General features: G+C 39.2%; 1 protein-coding gene across 5 annotated transcripts; it reads right to left on the bottom strand.

The window, feature by feature from the left end:
• Positions 1–501: 501 nt before the first annotated feature.
• On the bottom strand, positions 502–23135 carry bin1a (bridging integrator 1a). 5 transcript variants are annotated; one of them, XM_042495207.2, is made up of 20 exons: positions 22708–23135; positions 21372–21452; positions 21047–21101; positions 20320–20414; positions 19630–19725; positions 19298–19408; positions 19090–19182; positions 17643–17728; positions 17389–17464; positions 16295–16350; positions 14489–14533; positions 13038–13113; positions 12515–12637; positions 12200–12283; positions 9368–9388; positions 6930–7334; positions 6317–6370; positions 4367–4441; positions 4163–4264; positions 502–4071 (listed from the first exon to the last, which is right to left on the bottom strand). In XM_042495207.2, the coding sequence occupies exons 1-20, from the start codon at positions 22792–22794 to the stop codon at positions 3970–3972; spliced, it is 1923 nt and encodes a 640-aa protein (XP_042351141.1). In that variant the 5' UTR covers positions 22795–23135; the 3' UTR covers positions 502–3969. The 5 variants fall into 5 exon arrangements, with proteins under 5 accessions (XP_042351141.1, XP_087939268.1, XP_042351145.1 ...); XM_088083142.1 differs by lacking the exon at positions 14489–14533; XM_042495211.2 differs by lacking the exon at positions 6930–7334 and having other exon boundaries at positions 22708–23133.
• Positions 23136–24677: the final 1542 nt, after the last annotated feature.

The raw sequence follows: 24677 nt of genomic DNA, 5'->3' as shown, positions 1-24677 counted from the left end.
TTTCACCCCGGGTGTTGCGCCTTTATTTGCATTGTGCTTGTTCTGATATCGAGGCCTTTGCGTTTTTTTACTCAGAAATACTAATGAGGGCTTGCATTTAGGTTAAAAACAAAGGCTGATAATCATCTATAACATATTGATACTTTAGCAGTTGTAAAAGCTAGTGAATACTGTAAATGGTGATGCATCTTAACAGCTGGAACAATGCAGCGTGAGTGGCTGTGGTTACAGGGTGGGCTGCTGGTTGGTTTCAGTACCAAGGACAGCTGCACACAGCAACGGCTCCTCTATCCTCCTCATGATGCTTGAATGCCTTTTTCATTTTTTTTACAGGATGGAGAGCTTGCCCTTGAATACAGCACACCCTGCTGGATACTTCAGTATTTGCAGAGAAAGCATCAAAAATCCACAAATAAACACATCCACATAAAAAAGACACTTTGTTTTTCAAAAATCAAAGCAGACTACTCACATCAACCACAAAAGATCAATAAACAAAGGTAGAGTCTACGTAATCTTTATTATTATTGGTCAGTTAGGTAGAGGAAAAACCTTTTTGTTGTATCCCATAGCGCATCACAGGAGACATCATCATCCATATAGACAAATAGAGAAACAGACTCAGGTGTAACACTCAACGAGTGTTTAAAAAATAAAAAATATGAAAGCGGTTGGTTTACGAAAATGTGCAAGTGATGTTCTCAGATGTGAGGCTTTCTTTTAAAAATACATATGAAAAAAATCATGCATATCTCAAGTGGTTAAAATACTGAAAACATTACAAAAATCTGTCCACCTGAGTCTGGTGGTTTGGACTTTTCCTCTATGTGTCCTGTCTCCGTGTAATCATGTTTAAGTCTGTTTGGACTACGATACCATGGCAACATTTTGAGGCAAAGCTGACGGACAACCAGCAATTATAATCAGGACTGGTTTGAGAGGGAATGGTGGAAAAACAAAATATATAACTGTACACCATCCCCCTTACTAAGATTAACAGAATAAATATAATAAAAATAAATAAATAAATAACAAGTTGCCTGTTTCATCTGCCTCAAAAGTGACCCAAGTATCATTGTCTTAAATTAAGGGTGTTCACACAACAACACATGGGAAGTCAGCATGCTCACAGTAACTCACATACAGATATGAATGTCTTTATAGAATATGTATCTGTCATCACAGCTTGGCAAAATTACACTTATACACAACAAATGCACAATAACACCTGAAACCATAATACCAGCCAGTGGAAAAAGACCCAAATACGTTTGAGTTGTCTTTGTCCAGTCGGAAAAAACTTCCTGTAAACGAACGACTTCATCCCCTGGTAGGTGGTGGTGATATCGTCCAATAACAATAGCCTATAGATAAAGAATTTATGTTTTCAAACAACCCATAAACACACACACAGTCGCACACAACCATTTTCTCGCACACTTATTACATGTTAATAACATCATGAGAAATGTGAATCTCTTCTGTGTTAATGACTGAATGAATGTGAGATAGTCTGAACTACCTACAGTAAGCGGCTATGTTGAGAGCAGTAAACCTGACAGAAGTACAAAACACTCCATAACATCCTACGGTAAGTTGGCAATTATGTTGACATAGTTATACATTAGGCTATATGTAATCATTGCTTGGCAGCATACAAAAATAAAAGAAGTTGCTCTGGTGCATATTCTGAATCATCTGCATTTGAGTCAGTCGTCTCTATGCAAATGGAAGGAATTGTGTTCGGCACATTTTTCAAAAACAAATGAGGCTGGCTCAGTTATTATATATTTGATTAGCATTAGGATGGAACCATGTCTGACTAACTATTATACTACCAGTAGCAGCATCTCATTGTTGTCGTTTGGTGGCTTGCCTTTTTAGCAAGCCAAGATAATGCATATTTGGAATCCTTTGTGAAATAAAAAAGTTTTTCTTTTTTTACATGCCCACTCCACACAACTTCACACAAATTGAAACAACAAGGAATAAAAAAAAAACATGACTGTCGAAGATGAAAACAGTCATGTTTTTCTTCTCTATAGGATTCTATGATCAATATTTCAGTTTGGATTTTTTAAAACATTTTTTATACTGAATACCTGCTATCTTTTAACTAGGTTGGGGTCAGATGACCAATTGAGTGCATATGCATTAATTTGGATTTTTAACAAAAGGTTCATACCACTCAAACCACCATTGAATCTAAACTAATACGACAACTAGGGCCCCCATGTTTCAATGTTTTACAGGGAGATAATTAAAGTAGGAATAAAAAATGGGCTGAATTTGTCAAAGAAGAACCTCAGGACTAATCAGTGGATCAGTACATAGAAAATACTGGCACCAAAGTTTACTAATTTATCCTTACTAACAAACCCCTGCTATGCCTCCACTTAGATATTGTCAGATTTGCAGCCAGCCACCAAAATAACCTTTTAGGCACAGGTGAAGAAACCTGCATGCCCATAAAAAAATGACACTTGATGGCTACACATGTGGCTAAAACAGACTATTGCCAAAAACGCACATTTGTTTAAACAACCAACTTGAGCATGAGAAGACGAAGTTCTGCTTCAGCAACATTAGTGTGGATGAGATTTCTAATTTGTTCTATCTCACGCAAGCTCTGCCCTCTACTGGACGTCATGGGTAATACTCTTCTAAAATCACAATCATCATCAACATGCCTACCCAAAAATGTGTGAAGCCCACAGTACGATGGCATGCAATGCTGTAAAACATGGTTTTTCTCTTCAGCAGAAGTGCTACTAATTTGCACCTGACCCTCCTAGGCATGATACATTTATTTTTTTGGAGCTCCTTGATGACCTGGTAAATGTGGTGTGCAGGGTGTCTGTTGCTTGTTATTCGACCCTTGCAAAGTTAGGCCATGGCTTCACCTAGTTTGGTTGCATATGTTCTGGGTTGGCTGAGGCCCCCAACCTCTCCAGTGCAGCAGCCTAGGTGAGTTAGGATCAGTGTGGTTGGGTCAATGTGATGTTGCGACAGGACATTCATTTATCAGGCTACACCCACTGTGCCCATAGAATCCAGTAGAGGGTGGAGCCTGTGTGAGATAGAAAGAAGGTTACAATATTGTAACCCAAGTTCTATTAGCCATCCACCCAGGGGTCCTGTCACTCCTACGCTACTGGCTGAGGAGGGTGTAGGATGGCTATCCTAAGATCGCAAATTTACAGCCAGTAGAGGGTTCCGTCTGTGCTAATAGAACTAGGGTTACATTATCGTAACCCTCGTTTTGTGCTGTTTGGCTGGTTAGGTGCTGATTCTGCACCTTTTATGTTCAAAGGTGTTTTTGCAATTTGACTCGGGTGAAGTTGTCTGCCAGGAATTGGTCTTGCTTTTTCAGAGTGTATTATACCCTGTCCTTCATAAAAGAGATTTTAGGGTTTGGATGTGTGGATGGGATACTCTGCTACACTTGGCATTGTCTTAACAATCCTGCACTGTTTTCTCTCAGTCTCTCTCAGTATCAAATGAACAAACGCACATCTTAAAAGACACTTTCTGTGTAATGGTGGTAGAATATGCCTTGGAGAGTTAATGATGAGAAATGACTAAGATGTTATAATGCATCTGTAGCAGTAGCCATTGCAAAGGCACCCATCCCTGCATCTATCCTGGATGATCAGGATTCTGCAATCAATTCCTTCAGTATTGAGTAGCAACAATAGTGCAGCAAAAGAGCAAAGAGTGGGACCTGTGAAATGGCTACATCTCTAATTGTAAATATTGGCAGAAATCCACAAAAATGCCAAGATCCACTTTTAGCACAGTGTAGCAGACCTTAGAAATGCATGATTTCAGCCAGGGCTGTGACAGCTCTGCTTCTATGGCCAAAGTCCTAGTAAAGATACAGTATCAGGGCAAGGGAGGGAAGGAAGGATTGAGGCAAGAGGAAGAGACATGAAGAAGGAAGCTGGAATGAAGCCCTGTCCCCCTCTCTCACAGCCTCTGAGTGAAGTTTTCAGGGAATACTCCTTTAGTGGCATTTTCTTTGTTCTGCTGCCAGTCATCCTGCTTCAATCCCATCAGCCAGCCATCGTCCTAAAAACACAGACATGAAAATTAATACATATGCACCTCACTGACACTGTGACATCACAGTGCGTAGCTCTGTGTGTGTGTTTATGTATACCTGTTCGTCAGGGTTGTCAAAAGTGACTACCAGCACCACATCACCAGCCTTCATCTCCAGTTCGTCTGTGTCATTGGCAGCATAATCATGCATCACCTGGACCTATATGACATAAACCATGAGTGATCTCCATACAAACAAAAGATATATTAAGAATATGCTCAGCTTTTTGCAATTTTCAAAAAATCCTGTATCCTGTTTTACCTTGAATAAAAAGCCAGGTGGCATGTCTGCGGGCTGTGATGATACTTCTGTTGAGTCTGCTGCTACTTCAGGTGTCTATAAAAAGAAGAGGCTTCTTTTACCAGCTTGTAGTGTACAATGAAAAGCTTTTATATCTTTACAAAAGACAAAAAAATTAGCCCTGAAAGTCTTAATTTCTAAAAACACAATTAGAAAAAAAATGCCAGTGGAAAAGTAAAATTTCAAACTAGACATTTCCCTATCAAAGAAAAAAGATACTTAATTTTAGGAAATGTTGAAGTCATGTTGTACTGAAAACTGCATACAATAATTTATGTGTTTGAAATTTAATGTGATATTGTATTGACATGTAATATTACATGTTATGGACATACATTATGTTATTATTTTAATAAATGAGAAGAGCTAAATGTCACCTAAAACATAATCACAAAATGTTAAATCAACAATGTGGATAATACAGTACTGTGCAAGTCTTAGGCCACTATAGAGTTGTTGTTTTAGCAGAGTTGTAATGAGAATATATACATACTTCTCTGTCTCTTTATTAAGATAGAAACAAAGCATACAGAGTATATGTAAACACGTACAATAAATGGAGGTATTTAATACTGTTTGCATATTTCTGTACGTTCTGGTTGTATTTCAGTAAAGAGACTGCTGAGGAATATTATCATTATTGTCAGGTAGGATGTGGAACCATATGCAGAACAAAAGCTGGACGGGTAGTTCAAATGAAAAGCAAACTTTAATGCTGATGTAGAAATATCCAAAAACAAGCTGGCCATGCAACTCAAAGTACAGACAAAACAAGTATTCAAAAGAACAACACAAAGGTGAGGACAGCAGTAGCAAACAGAGTGATGCCAACAGACAAACTGACAAGGAACAAAGGAAAACACAGGTGTGTATATGCAGGGAACTAATCACAAGAATGAGACACAGCTGGGGTAGGTGGACATGGATAAAAGGAGGGAAACACAGGGATGAACTAACAACAAGGGTGTGGCAGGGAACTCATGAGTGGAGCAAACAAGATTAAAACAGAACAGGTGTGCAGGGAAGACTCTGGGATCAGGAATGGACAAATCACTCTGATTAAAGACAGGTGTGACAGAAAACAGGTGGGAAACAGGCAAAGGCAGGAAGAACTAAGGACACAGGAAAACCATAAGGAAAAGTGAGGACAGGTGAGAGGACTATACAGCTAGTGGGGGAGGGACAAGTGAAATTAATCAGCAAAACATTAAGGCAAGAAAACACAAATATAGGAAGTAAAATCAGACAACACATGCGGAGCTTGACTTTCAATGTCAAACAGGATATAAACTAAACAGATGAAACAGGAAAAACATACAGTAAAACCTAAAGCAAAGTCCACAAAATAACAAACAAAAACACAGGATCATGACAATTATAAACTTGCTAGAATAAAAGTTTAATTTGGTCTAAGACTTTAGCACAGTGCTGTATATATATGAATATTCATAATGAAATTTGATTATATAAAATGAGAGTTTGAATATACGGAATTAAACTTTTAAACTTTTATGCTATATATTTAAGTTTCATTTCATGTAGTCAAATTTTGTTGGTTCTATATATTCTATTATTCTATGTATTCCCATTTTAATTCTATATCCTCAAACTTCAGATTCATATATATATATATATATGTATATATGTACCTTGTATGTATGTATGTAAAACAATTTTCTGAATAACATGGAAATATTGCATTACATTGATATCTGTCATTTTGCAGTAAGAAGCACATTATAGCAGTTTTTCTTTGTTTCGAACAACAGAAAAGAAAGAAAGAAAATAATTTTAAAAAACAACATAGTTGAAACAGAAATAAAAGTAAACATAGTTTACAAATATGTCAGTAAAAACTGCAGCATCAGTGTCTTGTGTTGTATGTTATAGTATAGTTCCTTTTGCACGTACCTCCTCTGTTGGTGCTTGTTCCTCTGGTGCTGCAGCAGCTGCTGCAGACTCACCCTGGGAGCAGACAGAAATAAAGGAAAACAGCGAGGGGTTAGACAATGAGTCAGATGAAAGATTGAAATAAGGAGGAGGTTAAGGATGAAAGAAAGAACAGACAGACAAAAACAGACAAAAGGACAAGCCACTCAGCCTACACAGCAAAGTTATGGCTAATAAAAGCATGTATGTTGAATTGACAGTAAGCTCTGATACTGATGCACAGTTGCCATTTAGGTAAAACTTTTCCACATGTACTACGTGCGTGGATTTGTGATTAGCAGTGACTGGGATTAGTTGTATGTATTGAGAAGCAGATGTCTATACTCCTCTCTTTCCCTCAGCAATTAATTCCAACTTGCCCTGTGTGTCACAGTTGATGCATCCACGCTGCTGGTCCAGATGCATCCTAAATCTTTCCAAGATTTCACCGTCTTTCCACCCTTCATCATTTACATTTTATCTCTCTATCATGTTTTTTTCCAGCACACCATGCTCAAATCTGCTCCTCAAAAATCGATGCATCCACCATTTTCGTCCAGATGCATCTCTCCATTTTTTTTCTCTCCTCGGTTACCTGACCCTCTTCATCATCCAATGTAGCAGCAGCTGCTGTGGGTCCTTCCTCAGCAGCATCAGCTGGAGCCCCAACTGCAGGTGTTTCATCCTCTGGAGTGGGCACGTCTGGGGCGGGCACCTCTGTGACCGGCTGGTCCCCATCATCGCCCCAGCCCTCCTGGGCTTGAGCAACCGGATCGTAATGAACCTGCTGGCTCTCATCATCCCCCCCTCCCTCCTGAGCTGGAGCCACAGGGTCATAGCGAACTGGTAGGGTTCCATCATCCCCCCAGCCCTCTGTGGCAGCTGCTATGGGATCATAGCGGATAGGCTGCGAACCATCATCCCCCCAGGCATCTGCAGCAGCAGCCACAGGGTCATAGTGCTGCTTGGGTTCCTCTTCCTGGTCACCACTGTCCTCATGCTGAGGGGCAAGGGTCAGGTTTCAAGGAGTCAGAGGTCAAAAGAGATATTTAACCTTAGAGGTAAAAGGGGTTTATAAATCAAATGGTTGAGGAAACGTTAAGGGACAAAAAGAAAGGCAAGGTTGAAGGGCTATTTAAAGGCAGATTCAAGGGTTCAGAATTTTAATGGGCAAAATGTTTGAGAATTAGTAACAGCCTTCTAGGAGAGTAAAGATTTTTTCAGGGCATTTGGAGTATAAACAAAATAGTTGGAGGAGCAAATTAAAATATTTTGATGGACAAAGGATTAGGCAATAGATAGATATAATAAATGGGTACGAAATGGGTGTACAAGGGTTGTAGTATCAGAATGGCAGGGAAGGAATTCAGAATTGAGGGGAGTTTACATTTACCATACAGGTGATTTTGCATGTTTTAGCCCATTAACAAAATTGTTTTTGCTATACATTTTGCTAACCATATTCCATCATCCCACAACTTTAGCCACACAATCTGCATGTCTATAGGGATAGCAATGTATACCAGTCTGCTCCTTTTGTCCATTCTGTTAAAATGCTTGACTACTTAATGGGCTAAAACCTGCAAAACTACAAGAATGGCCTTTTAAGGGAAGCATTTTTTTAGACTGAACTTATTTGTAATATTTCAAGGGAAAATGGAAGTTTTGCAACATATAAACAAAAACAGGGCCATGAAAGATGCCATGGATATCGATGGGAGAAGTTCAGCAGCAAGTCATCATCATCACCATCACCATCATCATCATCATAAGACCCAAGAAAATTGATGCAGAAAGATAAACCTTTACAGAGAAGGTTCAGATTAAATAAAAAGACAGATGAAGATAAGGAAGGGTGGCAGCAGAAGGCAGAAACGCAAAAACTGTCAGCCTTTTCCCATCGGAAAATAGATGTCGGATCTTCTGCATGTAGTTTGCAAGCATGGTTTATATTCCCACGGCTATGTTCAGATGGAGGAAGAGGAGGAAAGCTTTGTAAGAGCAGAAGTGTTGTTCCTTTCTGAGCTATCACTGCTTTGCCTCAAGCTCTAATACAGCAGAGCTGTATGATTGTTGAGACACGTCTCTCTTACAGTGATAGGGATGAACAAAAAGGTTAGTTTATGGTCGGTATGCCAAGTTGCAAGAAAGGCTTTGTGAAGTTGCCCACTAGCTCCCATTAGTTTACCAGTGCCATTTTTCCATGAAACAATCCACTGAAAACCTGAGCAACTTCACTCAACTTTCAGAAACAAAACTGTTCCCTGTGTGTCACATGGAGCATGTAGCCAACATGTAAAGTCTATAACATGATCTGTCAGTGCAACATGTGAACATACAGGGATACACGGGGAAACAGAAAGAAATGAGGTTGATTCAGTTACAAATTATTCCACAAATATGTTATTCTTAATTCATGATTAAATTCACCCTCAGAGAGTGTGTCAGTTTGTCGGTGGTGTCTTAATCAATCCTATAGGACCTATAGGTTTTAGGTCTACAGTATATCATCAGTATACTGTGGATCCTGCATCTATATACTATATGCATCTATCTATATATATATATATATATATATATATGTATAACAGTGTAAAATTTCAAATTGAAACTTAATTGACCCACGCTCATTCCCAAGTTATATCTGTGCTGTACAACAATCTCTTCAGCATTTAGTGTTATCACATCAAGCACTGCAGACACAAAGACAACGCACAAACAGATTTGGGACGGACAAATGAAAGAGATCCAAATATGGAAAAGCTTGTTAATATGCAGTAATGACCATTATAGAAGTCCCTTCCCAGCATTTCCTGCATGTGTTACGTAGCAGCAAGCACAATGAGAGTGGGGCTTGTATAATGGCTAAATGACAAGTAAATGGAAGTTACAGCAAATGAATTGATGGTTACTATGAACATAAATAAGAATGTGGTGATGGAGATGATGATCATAGTGATTTATTTATTATTTCTATTTATTAATTTTTTGCACATTAAAAACAATGTTTGAAGATGAGGATGATATGCTTACCCATGAGTCCCAGTTTGCAGGCTGTGGAAAAGAGAGGGAGCAACAGAATGTAAAGACAGGACTTAACTCTTCACAAAGGTCTTGGATATTCCCAAAGCATTCAATAGGACATTTCCAGTGCAGGTCCCATGCTCTAAACCTACAAGCCCATAGCATTGATCTCTAGCAGAACAAGGCAGGTGAAGTCTGAGGAACTAAATGATGTAAATCTGCAGAGGTGGCTACCGTCATATGTTTACTGCACAAGGTTACCCACAGAGTGAGTAGAATGTAGGAGAAAGGTGTCTACTTTAATCTTGCAATCAGTCAAATAATGTCATTCAGAGTATTTTGACACAAATGATGTCGCCAACAGTAAAATTCCTGAAATGAGGCAAATGGCAACTATTGACAGATATATATACACAAAGAAAAAAAAAGATTTGGGGGGCTCAGATTTTTGAGTTTCAAAATTCTTTCTAGACGTTCACCTGTACTAAAGAAGTTGTCCCAGAGCTCCAGATAATCTAAGATTAAATCTGTGACAGGACTGCAGTGAATTATCAACATTTTAAGTACTGACTGAACTCTATGTAGGCCTAGTCTATGGATTCATAATAATGATAAGAAGTGTTAGCATTCCTTTGGAATTGTGTCTCTTGCCAATCCAATATTCAGTCTCTTTTTTGTCAAGAGATTTTTGCTTGCCAGATAGTTGCTAACTTTGTCTGCCTGCTTTGTCTGTAAATGTTGTTGGCCTCCTTTTTTTGCTAACTTTGTCAGCGAACTTTGTTTGCTAACCTTGTCTAGCAACTTTGTTGGCTACTTTGTTTGCTAACGTTGTCTATCAACTTGGTCTACAAACTTTGTTGACTTTGTCTGCCAACTATATCTGCGAACTTTGTCTGCCTTCTGTGCTGGCCAGGTACCATACAATACGGTAATCTGGACTTTTCTTTTTTTCTTTCATTGCTAAAAGCTGAATCATACAGTTCATGCCAGTAAAAGAGGCCAACAAGCTAAAAGAGTGGGGAAAGAAGAAAGCTATGTCATGGTGGGGAGTTTATCTGTCTGTATTTTATTTGTCCTGTTCACTACCATGTGAACTACATATCAGCAGAATTAGTCATTAGATTTGTAGTTTGGAAAAAGAACCCTAAATGTTGTACATTAAGGGATTTTAAAAATTTATTTTATGAACTCCAAGCCAGCTAAATAACTATATTACTGTAACAATGCAGGGTGTTCTCATGCACATTTATCTATGAAATGTAATGCATCATAATTCATATATAATCCACGTGATCCTGAGCCAAATCTTGTATAACCCACACAATCAGTTAGGCTGTGACCAATGTGCTGATGGGAATAAAGGAGGAAGTAGTCCGCATATGGAGGTAGGTTGGAGCAGTGGATGGGTCTCAAAACAAAGGACTTTCCCAAAGGACTTTCTCCAAGGGATAGGTGCTTTGAACCTTGTAAAACCAATAGAACTTAATGTTATTTTAAGGTACCTTTTCATCATGTTCCTTTCCCCAACCTAACTTTACTTGCTTAAACCTGTAACACCCAACCATGTCTCATTCCTAAGCTTAATCAAAGTAACTTAGTTGCCTAAAGCCAACCTTTTTAGGTTTACGTCAAGCAAGTATCGTCTTAGTGGAGTACTTATTCATTAGATATCCTACGAACCATTGTATTAGGATAGGTTGAACATTGGACATTATTACTGACAGTGTTGTAATTCCCAGGTTCTATGATCATAAACACCTGAGATGAGTCAGGTCTAACAGACAGACTGTCTATGTTTATGTTGTAATGCTGTAGATTGTCTAATAGCTCCCATGATTCACTTTATTACTGTCTGAAAAATCACAACCATAAAAAATTGGAACTATGTAATCTTTCACTACATTTTCTGTTGTATCAGAACCAGTTTGCCAGGCTCTGCTAGTTGGGTTGAGGCTTACAGCAGGCTACATGCCATTCGTCTATCAGGTATAAGAATGCTATACTGACGCTGGGTAGCAGACCTAAATCAAACGACAGCTGAATGAGTGAAATAACTCGAGCTGTACTTTTGTATGTAGGGTCCATATTGGTAGTAAGTGGGCTGACAAATGGGCCCTACATGGGACTGTCCATGGGTTCCATAACAGCCCCGAGCAAATTGCCTGCATAGGTAGGTTTACCCAAACTGGCCCCAGATGGGTTATGCTTGGGCTACCTGGGTACCAAGCAGGTACCAAGTATCCATCTGGGAAATTAGCATGGGCCTATTGTCAAACCCTGAACAATCCCATATAGGGTCCATTTTTTCTGCCCATCCAATACTCACATGGGCCTGACATACAATTGTTGGCTGGGTTCCAGTATCTGAAAGTAAATTATGCTAAACAGTTTTGACGAGAAAGAAGTTAAGAGCAGAGCAGGGCTTAGTCTTCATGCCATGTGATCTGTGGATAGTGCTGAAGCAGAAAGAAGTGGTCACTAAAAGCAGGTTTTAACAGATCATCATGCCATCATCCATCTCTCCTTTGATAAATTGGAAAGAAGCAGAGCAGCTAACGCCTCAAACCATGCCGAGCTTTTCAAGTGATTTCATTTTTTATTCAGACTTATCAAGGTTTTATTTTAAGTCTAAAAACTACACTGGCAACTGTAAATACTGTTGGCTGAATCACCTGTTGAACTAAAACATGTTGCAGTGAAACAAGACTCCATGTCTCCAAATTAATATTGTGAAATGAATTAAACCCTTCCTGAATAAAATATAAAATCTCTTGTGAAGCTTGGCATTTCTTGCAGGAGAGTGTCTCTACGATCTATATGTTCATGCTGTGAATCATCCACCTGTGTGACCGCTGAGGCTTTGGTTGCAGCACTGAAAGAGTCCAGGTCCATGTCCAACAGGTTGCTCACTGCTGGACTGTCAAACTGATAACAACAGCAATAGGAGGGCTTGTTGGCTAACTTGGCATGATAGAGGGTCAAGGAACAGGACAGAGACAGCAAGGCAGAATAGAATAGAATAGAATAGAATAGAATAGAATAGAATAGAATAGAATAGAATAGAAAAGTAGGATGGGCAGGCCAGACTCTGACCTGCGCAGAGCAGTGGGAAGTTAAAGGGCTATGGCTGATCGTCCACAGCAGCGGCTCACTAACCTCTGTAGGGGAAGTGACGCTGATATCAGGAGTAGCTGCAGCATCGAACAGGCCGATGATGTTCTCTGTCTTCATTTCCCTCGATGGGGTCACCTTAGGTGGAGGAGGCACTGCAGGCCTTAGCTAAAATAGAGAGAAAGAATAATGGGGATGCTTGTGCCACAAGCCAAGTGAATATAAATTCTAGGCTGGAATTTAAATTAGAAATATGCTTTTTGTATATATATTTTTTAAAACTTAATTTGTTTTACAGATGTGTCCAAATTATATTCAAATAAGACATACTGTAACTCAAAATGACACAAAATAAACTTATTTTTCTCAGGCAGACATTTCAAGTGAGCACAGGTGAAACTGATTACATTAACGATGGTTCCTCCTACATTAAGTGAGGCCATCAGTATTGTTATTAGTCACACCTGTGTGGACGCATAATTCAGACATGACTCTGAACAAGGAGACAGCCTCTGTGTGTGTGTCTATGTGTCTATGTGTGAAAGAGATAAAGATTGTCTGTGTTTACCTTGGATGGAGATTTGGGGATTGGGGGTGGCCCTCCTGGCCTGAGAGTGTGATTAGATGCTTCTTTTCCACTCACACTGAGTGAATGAGAGAGGGACAGATGGAGGGCACAACAGAGAATACAAACAGATTACAGAGACAGCAACAAGAATGGCAAATGTTGAGAAAGGTCAAGCAAAGGTTAAAAAGTGAAGCTAAAAGCTAACTGTGTGAGAAGTTACAAGGCATGCTCTACAAGTGTCCAAGCAGAAGTTATTGTTGCAAGAGCTTTCATGCAAGAAAAGTGAGTCTCCCTTTTTACTCCATTCCTCTCCTTTTCCTCCCGCCATCCCATGCAAGCAGGCTTTGTGTGCGCCTCCAGTTAATCCTCTCAAGCGAGCAGTGACAGAGACATTCGCCTTCATAGAAAACATGTTCTAAAGCTGAGAAAAGCAGCCCCAGATCTATGGATATTTTAAGAGTTGGAGAACCTGCAATTTATTGCTCACATTGGAGGCTTCAAATGGCAGCAAAAGGCAAAATCCAACTGGAGCCCCAAAAGCTCCAGGCTTAGGGCATGCTCTCGCATGAGCAGAATTAACTTTGGTCAATATCGCCTAATGTTCACTTGTACTCAGTGCGAGTAGAGGAGCAAATAAAACATTTGCTTGCGGAGGCAAAGCAAATTTGCATTTTCACATTGTGTACAACTTTGGTAAACTTTGACCAATAAAGTTACAGCCTCAACCAACAGCAAAGTAGTATGTGGAGGAGATATTGATTGTTGCTGTGTTTAACCAGCTGATATTATATAATGTTGGTAATGAAAAATACAAACTAACCCCACATGAGAGATGCTGTGTGGCTAGCAGTGAGTCAGGAGACCAAGTAGGTATAGCTTTGGCTGGTACAGTCATGTGACTCACCACCATCAGTCCAAAGTTATTGGATCAATGGACCAATATTAGATTTAAAGAGAGCCAGTATAGGTAAAGATTTGGGTAAGGTTAAGGGTTAGATCTTGTCACTTGTAAGGTAAATCACTTCTTAATGTATAATAAATAAAGTAAATGGATAAAGTGGATTATTGCTACATTTGTACTTATATCTAGTCACTACAAGTGTGTTTGTGAGCCTTTATTACAAAAATGTCCACCACAGTCCTCTAATGGATTCATGCAGCCATGTACATCACCTTACTTAGGCCCTGGGTTTTGGGTTGTAGTGTTACGAAACAGTCTTGCCTGGTGCAGCGTTAGCCATGCCAGTTTGCTCAACTCTTATATATCTGCAGCTCTGGGAGCAAAGCTCTCTCATCAGTGCGTCTGTGAAGTCACTTGCACAATCAAACTCTCCTTTAAATCTCCCAAGCCTGCAGACTGACTGACAGATAGACAGGTGGACGGACAGTGTGCAGTTGGACAGACAGACAAGAGTTGTGTCACCATGGTTACCACAGTTGCTGCCGGTTACCTCCTATTTGTTCCTGATGATGAGGCGCCGCTGACACCTGTCTTTCTGAAAGGGGGGTTCAGGGGTGGCTTCAGGTTAATACAGTGTGAGTTTGTTTGTCTATTCCTGTAGCTTCAAGTGATTTTCATAAGTAGCGTTTGTTTTCTTGGCATACACCGAGCTCATAGGGAAAATAAATGAGTTTGTTGAAAAAAAACCTAACCACTTAATTTTCTGCTATTTTAAATTCTGATGCAGCACACTCCATCCATCAGGTGTAATGAATTACGTGCTCTCAAGTTCAAGCTCTTAAATATTTGCAAACATTTCAAAACACATTTATTTTCGCACAAGTCTAGAAGGTGCCATGAGTCAAAGCATAGCAAGTATTTTCTTTGCTGGTTAAGAGGAACCACAGCGATTAACTGATGAGGCTCTGTGTTATAAAGCCATTTCAAACAAACAGCTGTCTTTTAGTTAGACAACATGGTATTTTTAGAATCGCAAAAAACCTGAGTGGAATATTAACAAAATACTTAGTAAAAACTACTTTTACATACTGAACACTGCCACTTGTTGGTGTTCATCTATATTGAACAAAACAAATTAAACTCCACACTTTTCTTTCTGCTCACATTTTTAACGAGTATAAGTTAAAGACTTTTTAAACACTCAGTAGATATATTTCACTCATATTTTGGCCACAACTTTTTTCAAATCTGTGTTAGTGAGCACTTCTTCTTTTCTAAAATAATCAATAGCACCTGACAGGTGTTGCATCTCAGGATGCTGATTAAACAGCCTCATTACTACACAGGTAGCCATGGAATAGTCATAATTAAAGGCAACTCTAAAATCTGCCGTTTGACTTCACAACACAATGCCACAGACTAGTACTGAGTGAGACTGCCACTGCCATGCTGACTGCAGGAATGTCCACCAGATCTTTTGTCCATGAGCTAAATGTTTTTTTCAGTATCTTCTCATCTATCGTTTCATTTAATTTTGCAGTACATCCAACTGCAGACTAAGGTTAATTAAGGCCAGCCATCTGAACAGCTGGTACAACAATTGGTTTGCATAAGCAAATCATTTCTGCACAAACAGAAACTGTCTCAGGGAAGCTCATCTGCATGCTCATCACCCTCACCGGGATCTTGACCTGACAGCAGTTTGTCGTCACAACTAATTTGTGAAGTTGTGAGGATGGTTGGACATACTGGTAAATGATAGGGAAATGACTTTGGAGAGGGCTTATAGTCGTGAAACTAACATTCAGTTGGCAGGCAACAGCTGTGGTGGACAGTCCTGCTCTCTCAGAACAAAATATCTGTGTCATAGTGTTGTGTGATTGAACTGCACATTTCAGAGTGGCCTTTTATTGTGACCATCCCACGGCACACCCGTGTATTAACAATGCTGTTTAATTGGCATCTCAATATGCAACACCTGTCATGTGGTTTGATCATCTTTGAAAAGGAAAAATGCTCACTAACACAGATCTTAACAAAATTAAGACCAGAGCTTGAGAGAAATACATCTTTTGTGTGCATAAAAAAGTCTTAGATCTTTAACTCAAACCTATGAAGTTGTGTTGCATTGTATTGCTTTATTTAATAGATTTTGACAGATGCCTACACGCTTAATGGATATATTGGGTCTTAATTCTGTGAATGTCTTCAGAATCAAAATCTCTGACATTAAAAGAATAAAGCCAGGCAGTAAATCTTTCTTTGGATTAATAATCTACACAAGCTATAATAAGTCACTCTGCAGGAAAAAGCCTTGCTGTGACAGAGTTTACATGACACATCGTTGCTCACTAACCTGGTTGTGTCTGATCGCTCCAATTTCTCCAAGATGTCGTACAAATCCTGATCCAACTGCAGAGGGGGAATGGAGAAACGTTAGCTATTACTCCAGCAGAATTACATCATCAGCATCATCCTACACTGTTCTGGAACAATCGATGCACATTTTTTGATAAAAATAATTACTCTGTGTTTTGTGTTCCTCCCTGCTGTAATATTATCCAAGTACTGCAGAGTGTGTCTGTCTGCTACAGCTTGTTTGCGTCATTGTGTCCAAATTCGGAGCTAAGGCTGAGGATAATCTCTCTGCAGTCAGTTAAAAGCTCATGTCCTAAAAATAAAAAAATAAATGGACTATAGCAGGCATTGCATCAAGTTTCAAAAACAGTGAGGAATAGCAGTTTTTTTAGATTTATTTGCTGAATTAGTCGAAACTGGCACTGTTACATCGTGTCAATATGTTTTGTCTGGTCTTCAGCATCACTAAGCCTTAAAACCTAAGCAAACAGGCTAGATTTATTCAAAAACATGGAAAGATGGCAGTGAGTAACTTGAAAAGAAATGGCCCCATTATAAGCAAGAAATTAGTAAAAAGTTACAAGAAAATTACCTGAAGATTAGCAAAAAAGAAGAAGAAGAAGAAGATGAAGAAGAAGAAGAAGAAGAGGAAACAATAAAGAATAAATAAATAATAAATTAAATAAAAACAATAAATTACTCTAAAAGGTGTTTTAAAATATATAAAATATATATAAAATATATATATTTAGAGATTTACATAACATAATTTTAAATATAAAAGTATAAGAATTCAAAATATAGTTTTCTGGACATATTTACTTGTTTTTTTTTAAATCTCATAATCACCCCCCTAATTTTCAAGTCATTTTCTTGTCATCTTTTACCTTTTTTTTCTACAGTTTGCAGTTTGCAAGGATTTCTTGCCAAGTTTCTCATTGCCTTTTCTCCCAGGTTTTCAGAAGAAATTTAACCAATTTTCTCAGGTTCCACGGGTTTCATTACTTTTGAAAGATTTCCCAAAGCAGCACAACAAAACTGATGTCAATCCAGTTTCTAAAGGGTTAATGGAGGCCTATACACTAGACTCACCCGGCTAATTTCCTTATGAAACTTCTCCTCGAAACCAGCCAAACTCTGGAAGGTGCTGACATAGAAACCAACACGACTAGAGAGGGCAGAGAAGAGGGAAAGGGGGGGAGGCAGTATTGACTGCATTACTGGCTTGACTTAATTTAACATCCTGTGCGGGTAAATGTAGCACAGATGTAAGTAAAATGTAATTACAGCGCCCATCCATCAACAGGAAAACCAGTTTCCACGGACACTCGCACACACATACACACCTGTTCCAGAGTGAAGGCAATTCCTCTTGCAAGTCAATATTAATTTCCTCAAAAACCTTCTGGGCTCTCTCCAACTCTTCCTCTGCCTGAAACACACACACACACACACACACACACACACACACACACATTGCATTAGAGCATGTATGTCAGTTAAATGTACTGTTGGTAAATAACATGCTGTATATGTGCACTAACATCTACTGACACCTCCTATGATTATGCTTCAACACGGTTTGTCTACAGTTGCTCTGTTGCTGTCATTTTTCATTTTGCTTTGACAGATATTTAACAGTAGCAGGCAACAGGGAACACCAGCAGAAAAAACACTCAAGTGGGGTGTTATCAGCCCATCTCATGAAATGGCCATTACCTGTGGTTATAAATATGGGTCATTAGGGGCCTGCCGCATTCATTAGGGGCCTGACGCACCTACTGGCAGGTTAAGAAGGTTGTTATCAACCCACTGAATGCCTGGTACCAGTTTGTTAGATAACACTTTGTAGTAAGGGTGACAAAAAGGCCATAGTTGGACATACATATTGGTTTCACGTGGCCTCAAATACCAGTCTCCTGTGTGAAAGTTCTGAGTTTCACCCGTTTATCACCAGGATCACCCCCACCACTCCCTGCCACCCTATATGCAGAGTTTCTTGTACACTGGAAAAAGTCACATTAAAGCCCTTTCTGGCTTTTTCGTTTTATTTTCCTTTCATGGCCTGATAAGAGCCTAAAAGGTTCATTTTAGCCTACCAGATAACGTTATATAGCTGTTCTTTTTTATGGCTAATGTTGTTTTTCCTACCTGACACAGCAGTCGAAACTGTTAAGGTAGAAAAAACAACACTAGCCATAAGAAAGAACAGCTATATAACTGATAAGAACCTTCAAAACCTAACATTAGGTGTGGCAGGCCCCTACTAATCCATATCTATGGTGCATATCACCCATGATAACTGCCATTTAATATCGTGTTAACAGTCAAATGGACTGAATAAAAAGAGAAATGAAATGCAACAAGTACAAACTGAGGACCTGCTTGTTACAGCCCATGTGTCTTTGACAGGTGGGCAACCATTGTTTTAGATGTCCCTTTTACTGTGCATTTTCAAGGCAATTATATTGAGCTGTTATGCCGCCTTGCCATTCAGGAAGGTATGATCGTGGAATTAGGGGACACAGCTCAACAGAGCTGGGAGGCAGTCACAGTGCCAAAAAATGTGTCTGTATAAACAGGACAGCTGGCAGGACAGGATCAGGATCATGAACAAGACAGGTGTGACGTTTTTCACTTTTGTGTTAAATGTCAAGCCCATCATGCCTCTTTTGGTACTGTGGTGCCGGCACACTGTCTAAAATTACACACTAGATGGTAAAACTGCTGTTTGGTTCTGTGTAAAAATGCAAAGGCAACTTTCGTAGGAGGTGTAGTAAAAGTATTGTGTACCTGGCTCCTGGAGAGACTGCTTTGGGCAACATTGTGTGCAGACAAGATACCCTGAGCCCAACCTGGAGTGGCTCTCTCCAACAAAGAGGAGGGCTGGAGGAGAGAGCGAGAATACAACGAATAAAACACAATATTTATGTGTGCATTGATGATATCACTATCAGTGTGTCACTGCTTTCTGTATCAAAATATTTTAAATGTGTTTTACCTTGGTAATTTTAATCCCCCCGTCTTTTTTCTTGGTCTTGTGTGTGGTAGCATAGTTGTGCCTGGCACTGTCGTAATCCACCAGCTTTCTGTCCCTCTTGGCTATACGTGCCTGAAACAATAAGGAGTTTTTGTGTCACTCATTGTCTTCACCTGCAAAGAAGAACTTATCTTTCAAACATAAACTTGTTCTCTGGCAGTGCATGATTACATTTCAGTAAGATGATACTATACATATGACCTTAAGAAAAGCCTGGCTACCACTGCATAAACAATGGATGCTTATCATTTTTGGTCATGGTTGCTCCATGTCTTTATGAACACATGGCTCACCTTGATATCAGGGAACTGGCCCAGGTAAGTATCCATGGATATGAGAGCATGATCGACCAGCTTTTGGTGGTAGTCAGTCCACAGCACATCGCAGTCCTGCAGCATGGATGAACATAACCAGACATAATTACCATCACAATCAGAGATAAGTAAAATAACTTGCTAGCAGTGCTTGTTTTGTTACAATTGTATGCTTCCTGGGTGTGTTTTTCTACACTCTAAAGTTAATGCCAGTAGCTCTGTTGCCTTTGTCTTGGCTCATGTACTTGCATTTAAACTAGGCATCAACTGAAAGCCTTTCAACTGATTGCAGTATTTTCTTGCAGTTAGACTGTCGTTTTTTGTAGTTTTGTCACATACAAACCATTAATCCAAAAGTAATTTCAAGAGTAATACTCTTAATGAAGTCGGTGGAAAATCTAAAGAGCTACTCAACATCTCTCACAAGAGACATTAATGTATAATTTTGCCAATTCTGCCAAGAGAACACAATCACACACAGCTGCGGACCCTAGAAATAATAGCTGCTGCGAATCAGGAGCCAAGCACACACACATACACACTCATTCAACTAACACTATATAATTATGAATAATAAGTGGTTCTGACCTCTATATGGAAACCAGCTTGTCCTCACACTTTCACACATGCAGGCAATCTCTAAAGGCATTCATGAAAAGTGTCTCTGACCTCCACAATGGAATCCACTTCGTTCTTGCCGTACCAATCAGGCTCATACATGTCAGCCAAACATGCCTGCACATTCTTGGAGGACTCGTGCATGGCTGCGGACAAACATGGATATTCTACATTAGTGGTACATCGGTGGATATTTGCAGATTATGCTGTGTAACTGGACATCTACAACTGTGTGACTACATGTAGAACCCTGGTGCCCAGTGGGAGGGGGGCCTCAAAAAGCCTAGAATGAAAAAAATGGTTTTGTTTGCACTTTTTTATTTGTAATTAATTAGTGCCATAACTAAATTAAAACTGGCTGAATAAATCTGTTGAAATATTCAAGACTGTATTAAATAAATAGTAGAAGCTCTCTGAGGCCCCTCTCTCTTAAAGGTACAAAATGGTTTAGTCCATCCCTGTGCCGGAATTCATCTCTACATGCAGCTAAAGCTGAGTGGGTGAATGCTTATGTCGCTTGATTACCAATTTACACTGCTACACTGTCTTTTCTTAAGAGGGAGAAATCAGGGTTTCAAAAAAAAAAGAAAAAAAAGGACAGAGAAAAAAGCAAATTGACTTTGGGGGGGAAAAAAAATCATAAGGTGCATGAGAGACACCTGCACTGAGAGAGGAGGTTTGGAGGGCTCCCAGAAACTGCTCATGTATAGGGCCCAGAATTTGGTGTTACGCCCCTGGCTACAAGTGCAAATTTGATACAGGCTTGTGGGTAGTTCACCTTTCACTGCCTCCAGGTATGCCCTAAGGTCCCTTTGCAGTTTGCTGCCTTCAGTCTGGGGGTGAAACACAAAACACGAAGCTTAGAACACAAAACAAACCAGACTCATTCACTCCTGTCGAATCAGTACATATTTCAGTCTCTCAGCAAATTAAAACTTGTTAGAATTAACGCAAAATTCAGTTTCTATTTTGCAGAAGGTAGATGCAACTAAAAAGCTGGCAAGCTATGTCTCATTTTAAGTTTTGCAATTATGCAACAATGGGCAATTTAAAAATATGACTCTGCCATACAAAATAGTGCTATTCACTGGACTGTTACCCACATATTGTTTGTTGAAGTTGATCACTCCTTCCTCAAAGGCAACATCTTTGGTCTCGTCAGCTTTTCCAAGCTTCTGAAGAACCTGTGAGTCAAACACATTATAACACATTGATTCTGTTCATTTCTAGAACAGAGGAAGGTAGGCATGTGATGAGCTGTGCCTTAAAAAATGCCCAATGTCTGTCTTTTTCTGGTGTGAATGTCAGATAATATCACAATGTAGCAAAGGAAGACTCACACAGAGTGTGAAGTTTTAAAATTATAATATAATATAAATATAATATAAAAATATCTCTATTTTACATACAAATATGTGCAAATGTGCACAGAGTGCAAAGAATACAAACGCTTTAGTCCATGTTGGATTCTGCACTGAGGAAAGTCCAATATGGACTGAAATATTTGCACTTTTTGCACTATGTGCACATGAGCACTTTTTTTCTCCACAGTCCCGCAACATATAAAATAGAGATATTCAAAATCCAGACGTCAGTCTGAATCTTTTTTTGTTCTGTGTGTGAGTCTTCCTTTGCTAAGTTAGAACAGAGGAAGGGACATGTGCCTCCAAAAGACACTGCACATGGGAACATCCAAATGTTTTCTTTATTTCTCATTTTCTTGTAATTCCAAGATCAGCTATGATTTGCCTTATACACATTAACAGATATACTGTTAAATCCAATGATAAGTACATAAATAACAGTGATAAGCCAAATCATACATAAATGCATGTATGCATTATGTACATAATTTACCTTAAAAAAAATCATATATACATTCATACAGTATATAGTGCCCTATGTTTACAGAGGCACCGTTGTTTTCTCCCTTTAACCCTGCTGTACATTATGTATCATGAGAGTCAAATAGCACCCCCTGCCATTTATTCTGAGCACAACGCGAAGGTGCATGAACGCATAGACTAGGCCTCGTATCTACCATCTTCACATATTGTAGCATATGCAATAATTATCATCATAGTGCTATCAAAATATGAGAATGTTTCTGTAGTCATCATTAGTGTGGAAAAAAACACTCGTGAGATACCGAGATAGTGATTTGAAATGCCAGAAACACATCAGTCATAGGCTAAATCATGAGCACGCTCACAGTATATGTCACTGCAATATGCACGTGCCCGCTGTATGACATTGACTAGAGGAACGATGTGTTTGAGGTGGACATCCCCATCCCCTAAATACAGCATCCCTGGCCTTATTATTATGATGTCGTGATGCGACACTGCGCCTTGGTGGAGGATGCGGCACTGCTGCCTCGCGGCTTGCAGGCCTGAATAATAATTCCCCATACATGAACAGTTTTTGAGCACCTCTTACCTTCTCTTGGGCTCTTGTTAGTTTTTTCTGGACGTTGCTGGCTACTTTCCCTGCGGTCAGCCCCTTCCCCAAATTCAGCTCAGCCATCTTGTAGCGTAGATCAGTCTTTGGATGCGGGGAGGAAGGCAATAGGAGCAAATAACGATCGGATGGACCGCTACGGCGACCGTGGAGGCAAATGCATCAATGTCCAGTTGAGAAATAACGGCGATAAATGTAATTACGTGATGTTATAATGTGTCTTTAGTCGGATGTGTGTTTGTAGAAAGCTAAGCTGTATTCTCAAATGTTGAGCTGATGTGTGCGCGTCCGTGACAGAGGAGGATGCTGTCAGAGATGCTCTTAAAGGCACAGATACTGCTGTGTGCCCAAACAGGGATGAGTAATACGACACTATAGATCAACCGACATAGTTACATGATTTATTAACATAATGTGCTGTTTTTTTAAAAAAAATAAACTTACACGTATGTTTTTAAACCTTTATAATCTTAAATTTCAAGTTGTCCTCAGGCCTTATGATCACGGGGTCAAATCTTAAAATGATCACTGACTCAAATCCACGATTAAAATAGTCTACCAATCATTAAAAATGAAAAAAACAAACAAAAAAACAAACAAATAAACAAACAAACAAACAAACAAACAAAAAACAGCCAGGCCTACTGCCATTCATGCATTGTATTAACTCCACAAAGACCCATCTGTCTCAGTCTGATATTTAATCGTTACGTAACACGTAAAGGGACATGAACCATTAATGAAAAAGCGGCCTATCACTGAAGACCAGCTCAGCAGTCAACTGACTCGAGGAAATAAACCGTTTGTAGAGACTATTAATGGACTGTCCTTTATTTATCCGAGGAGGGGAGTGCCTGGAGTGTGACTTGTTTTCTCTGACCCTCCCGAAGCTTTAAATATTTTCGAGTCGCCCTGAGTGACTGAGGGAAAACACATGGCCCATCCTCCACCATAAATAGTACCTAACCATAAGGGTTTTTTTTTTTTATATATATTCACATCAAATGTAGGTATTGGAGCCAATGCAACAAACAAACAGCATGAGAATAAAACTTACAAACAAAACAAATAGCAATGATAGTTTCGCTTTTTACAATTTCTGACAATGATAAATGGAGTGAATTTGGCGATTTTTAAAGAAGAAAAAACCTTTCAAACCTGCTTGTAGGTTTTGGAGTGCAGATATTTAAATTTATACAAAATACAACCCTTTAAAGTTGTATAACCTTCCCATGTGCCTAAAACATTACTTGACATGTCTCCTATGTTTTGCACCACCCCTAACATACTCGTAAATAACAAACAGTGTTATGTGTTAACGTGTTATGATTGTCTTTATTATTAAGATTAAATGTATATTTCTGCGTCTTGGTTTGGAAATATAATAGATCCAAATATCCCAAATCAACATTATGTGACAGTAGACAATAAAATTAACCATCAATTGTAAAACGTGCACATGATGCATACTCATATTGTCAAGCACTAGCTGTGATACCCTGATAGTGTGTCTTTTGATGCACGGAACCATATTTGCCTTGAGGAAACACGCTAGGCTGTATCTTGTTCAAAATGTGTGTTTTTGCCTTAAGGAGCTCTCCAGCAGGTGGCGCCATTCACCCATCTCATGTCGACAAAGAAACCACACAGAGCTCTGGTTTACGTTCTTTTATTTTCTTTAAAAGTAACATCTGGCTGTTTTTGCGAAAGTCTGACAAAAGATTGATGCTCTGCGTAGAGAAGAAGTCTGCCAACATCACACAGATCAGGTTGGTCTAAGGGATGTTTTAATTGAATCCATAATGACCTGGCCATAACTACAAGTTGGCTACATTTGTCAAATGCTTTGCTACTGGTGTGTAACAACACATAAAATATTCCTAAAATAAATGTGATATTTGATGACAGATATAAACAGTAGCTTTTTATTGACACAGGTGGTTGGTGCT

Source organism: Plectropomus leopardus, chromosome 10 (assembly GCF_026936395.1).
Source record: "Plectropomus leopardus strain MGB_pleo_1.0 chromosome 10, ASM2693639v1, whole genome shotgun sequence".
Taxonomy (NCBI): domain Eukaryota; kingdom Metazoa; phylum Chordata; class Actinopteri; order Perciformes; family Serranidae; genus Plectropomus; species Plectropomus leopardus.
This window is presented reverse-complemented; position numbering and strand designations above follow the sequence as displayed.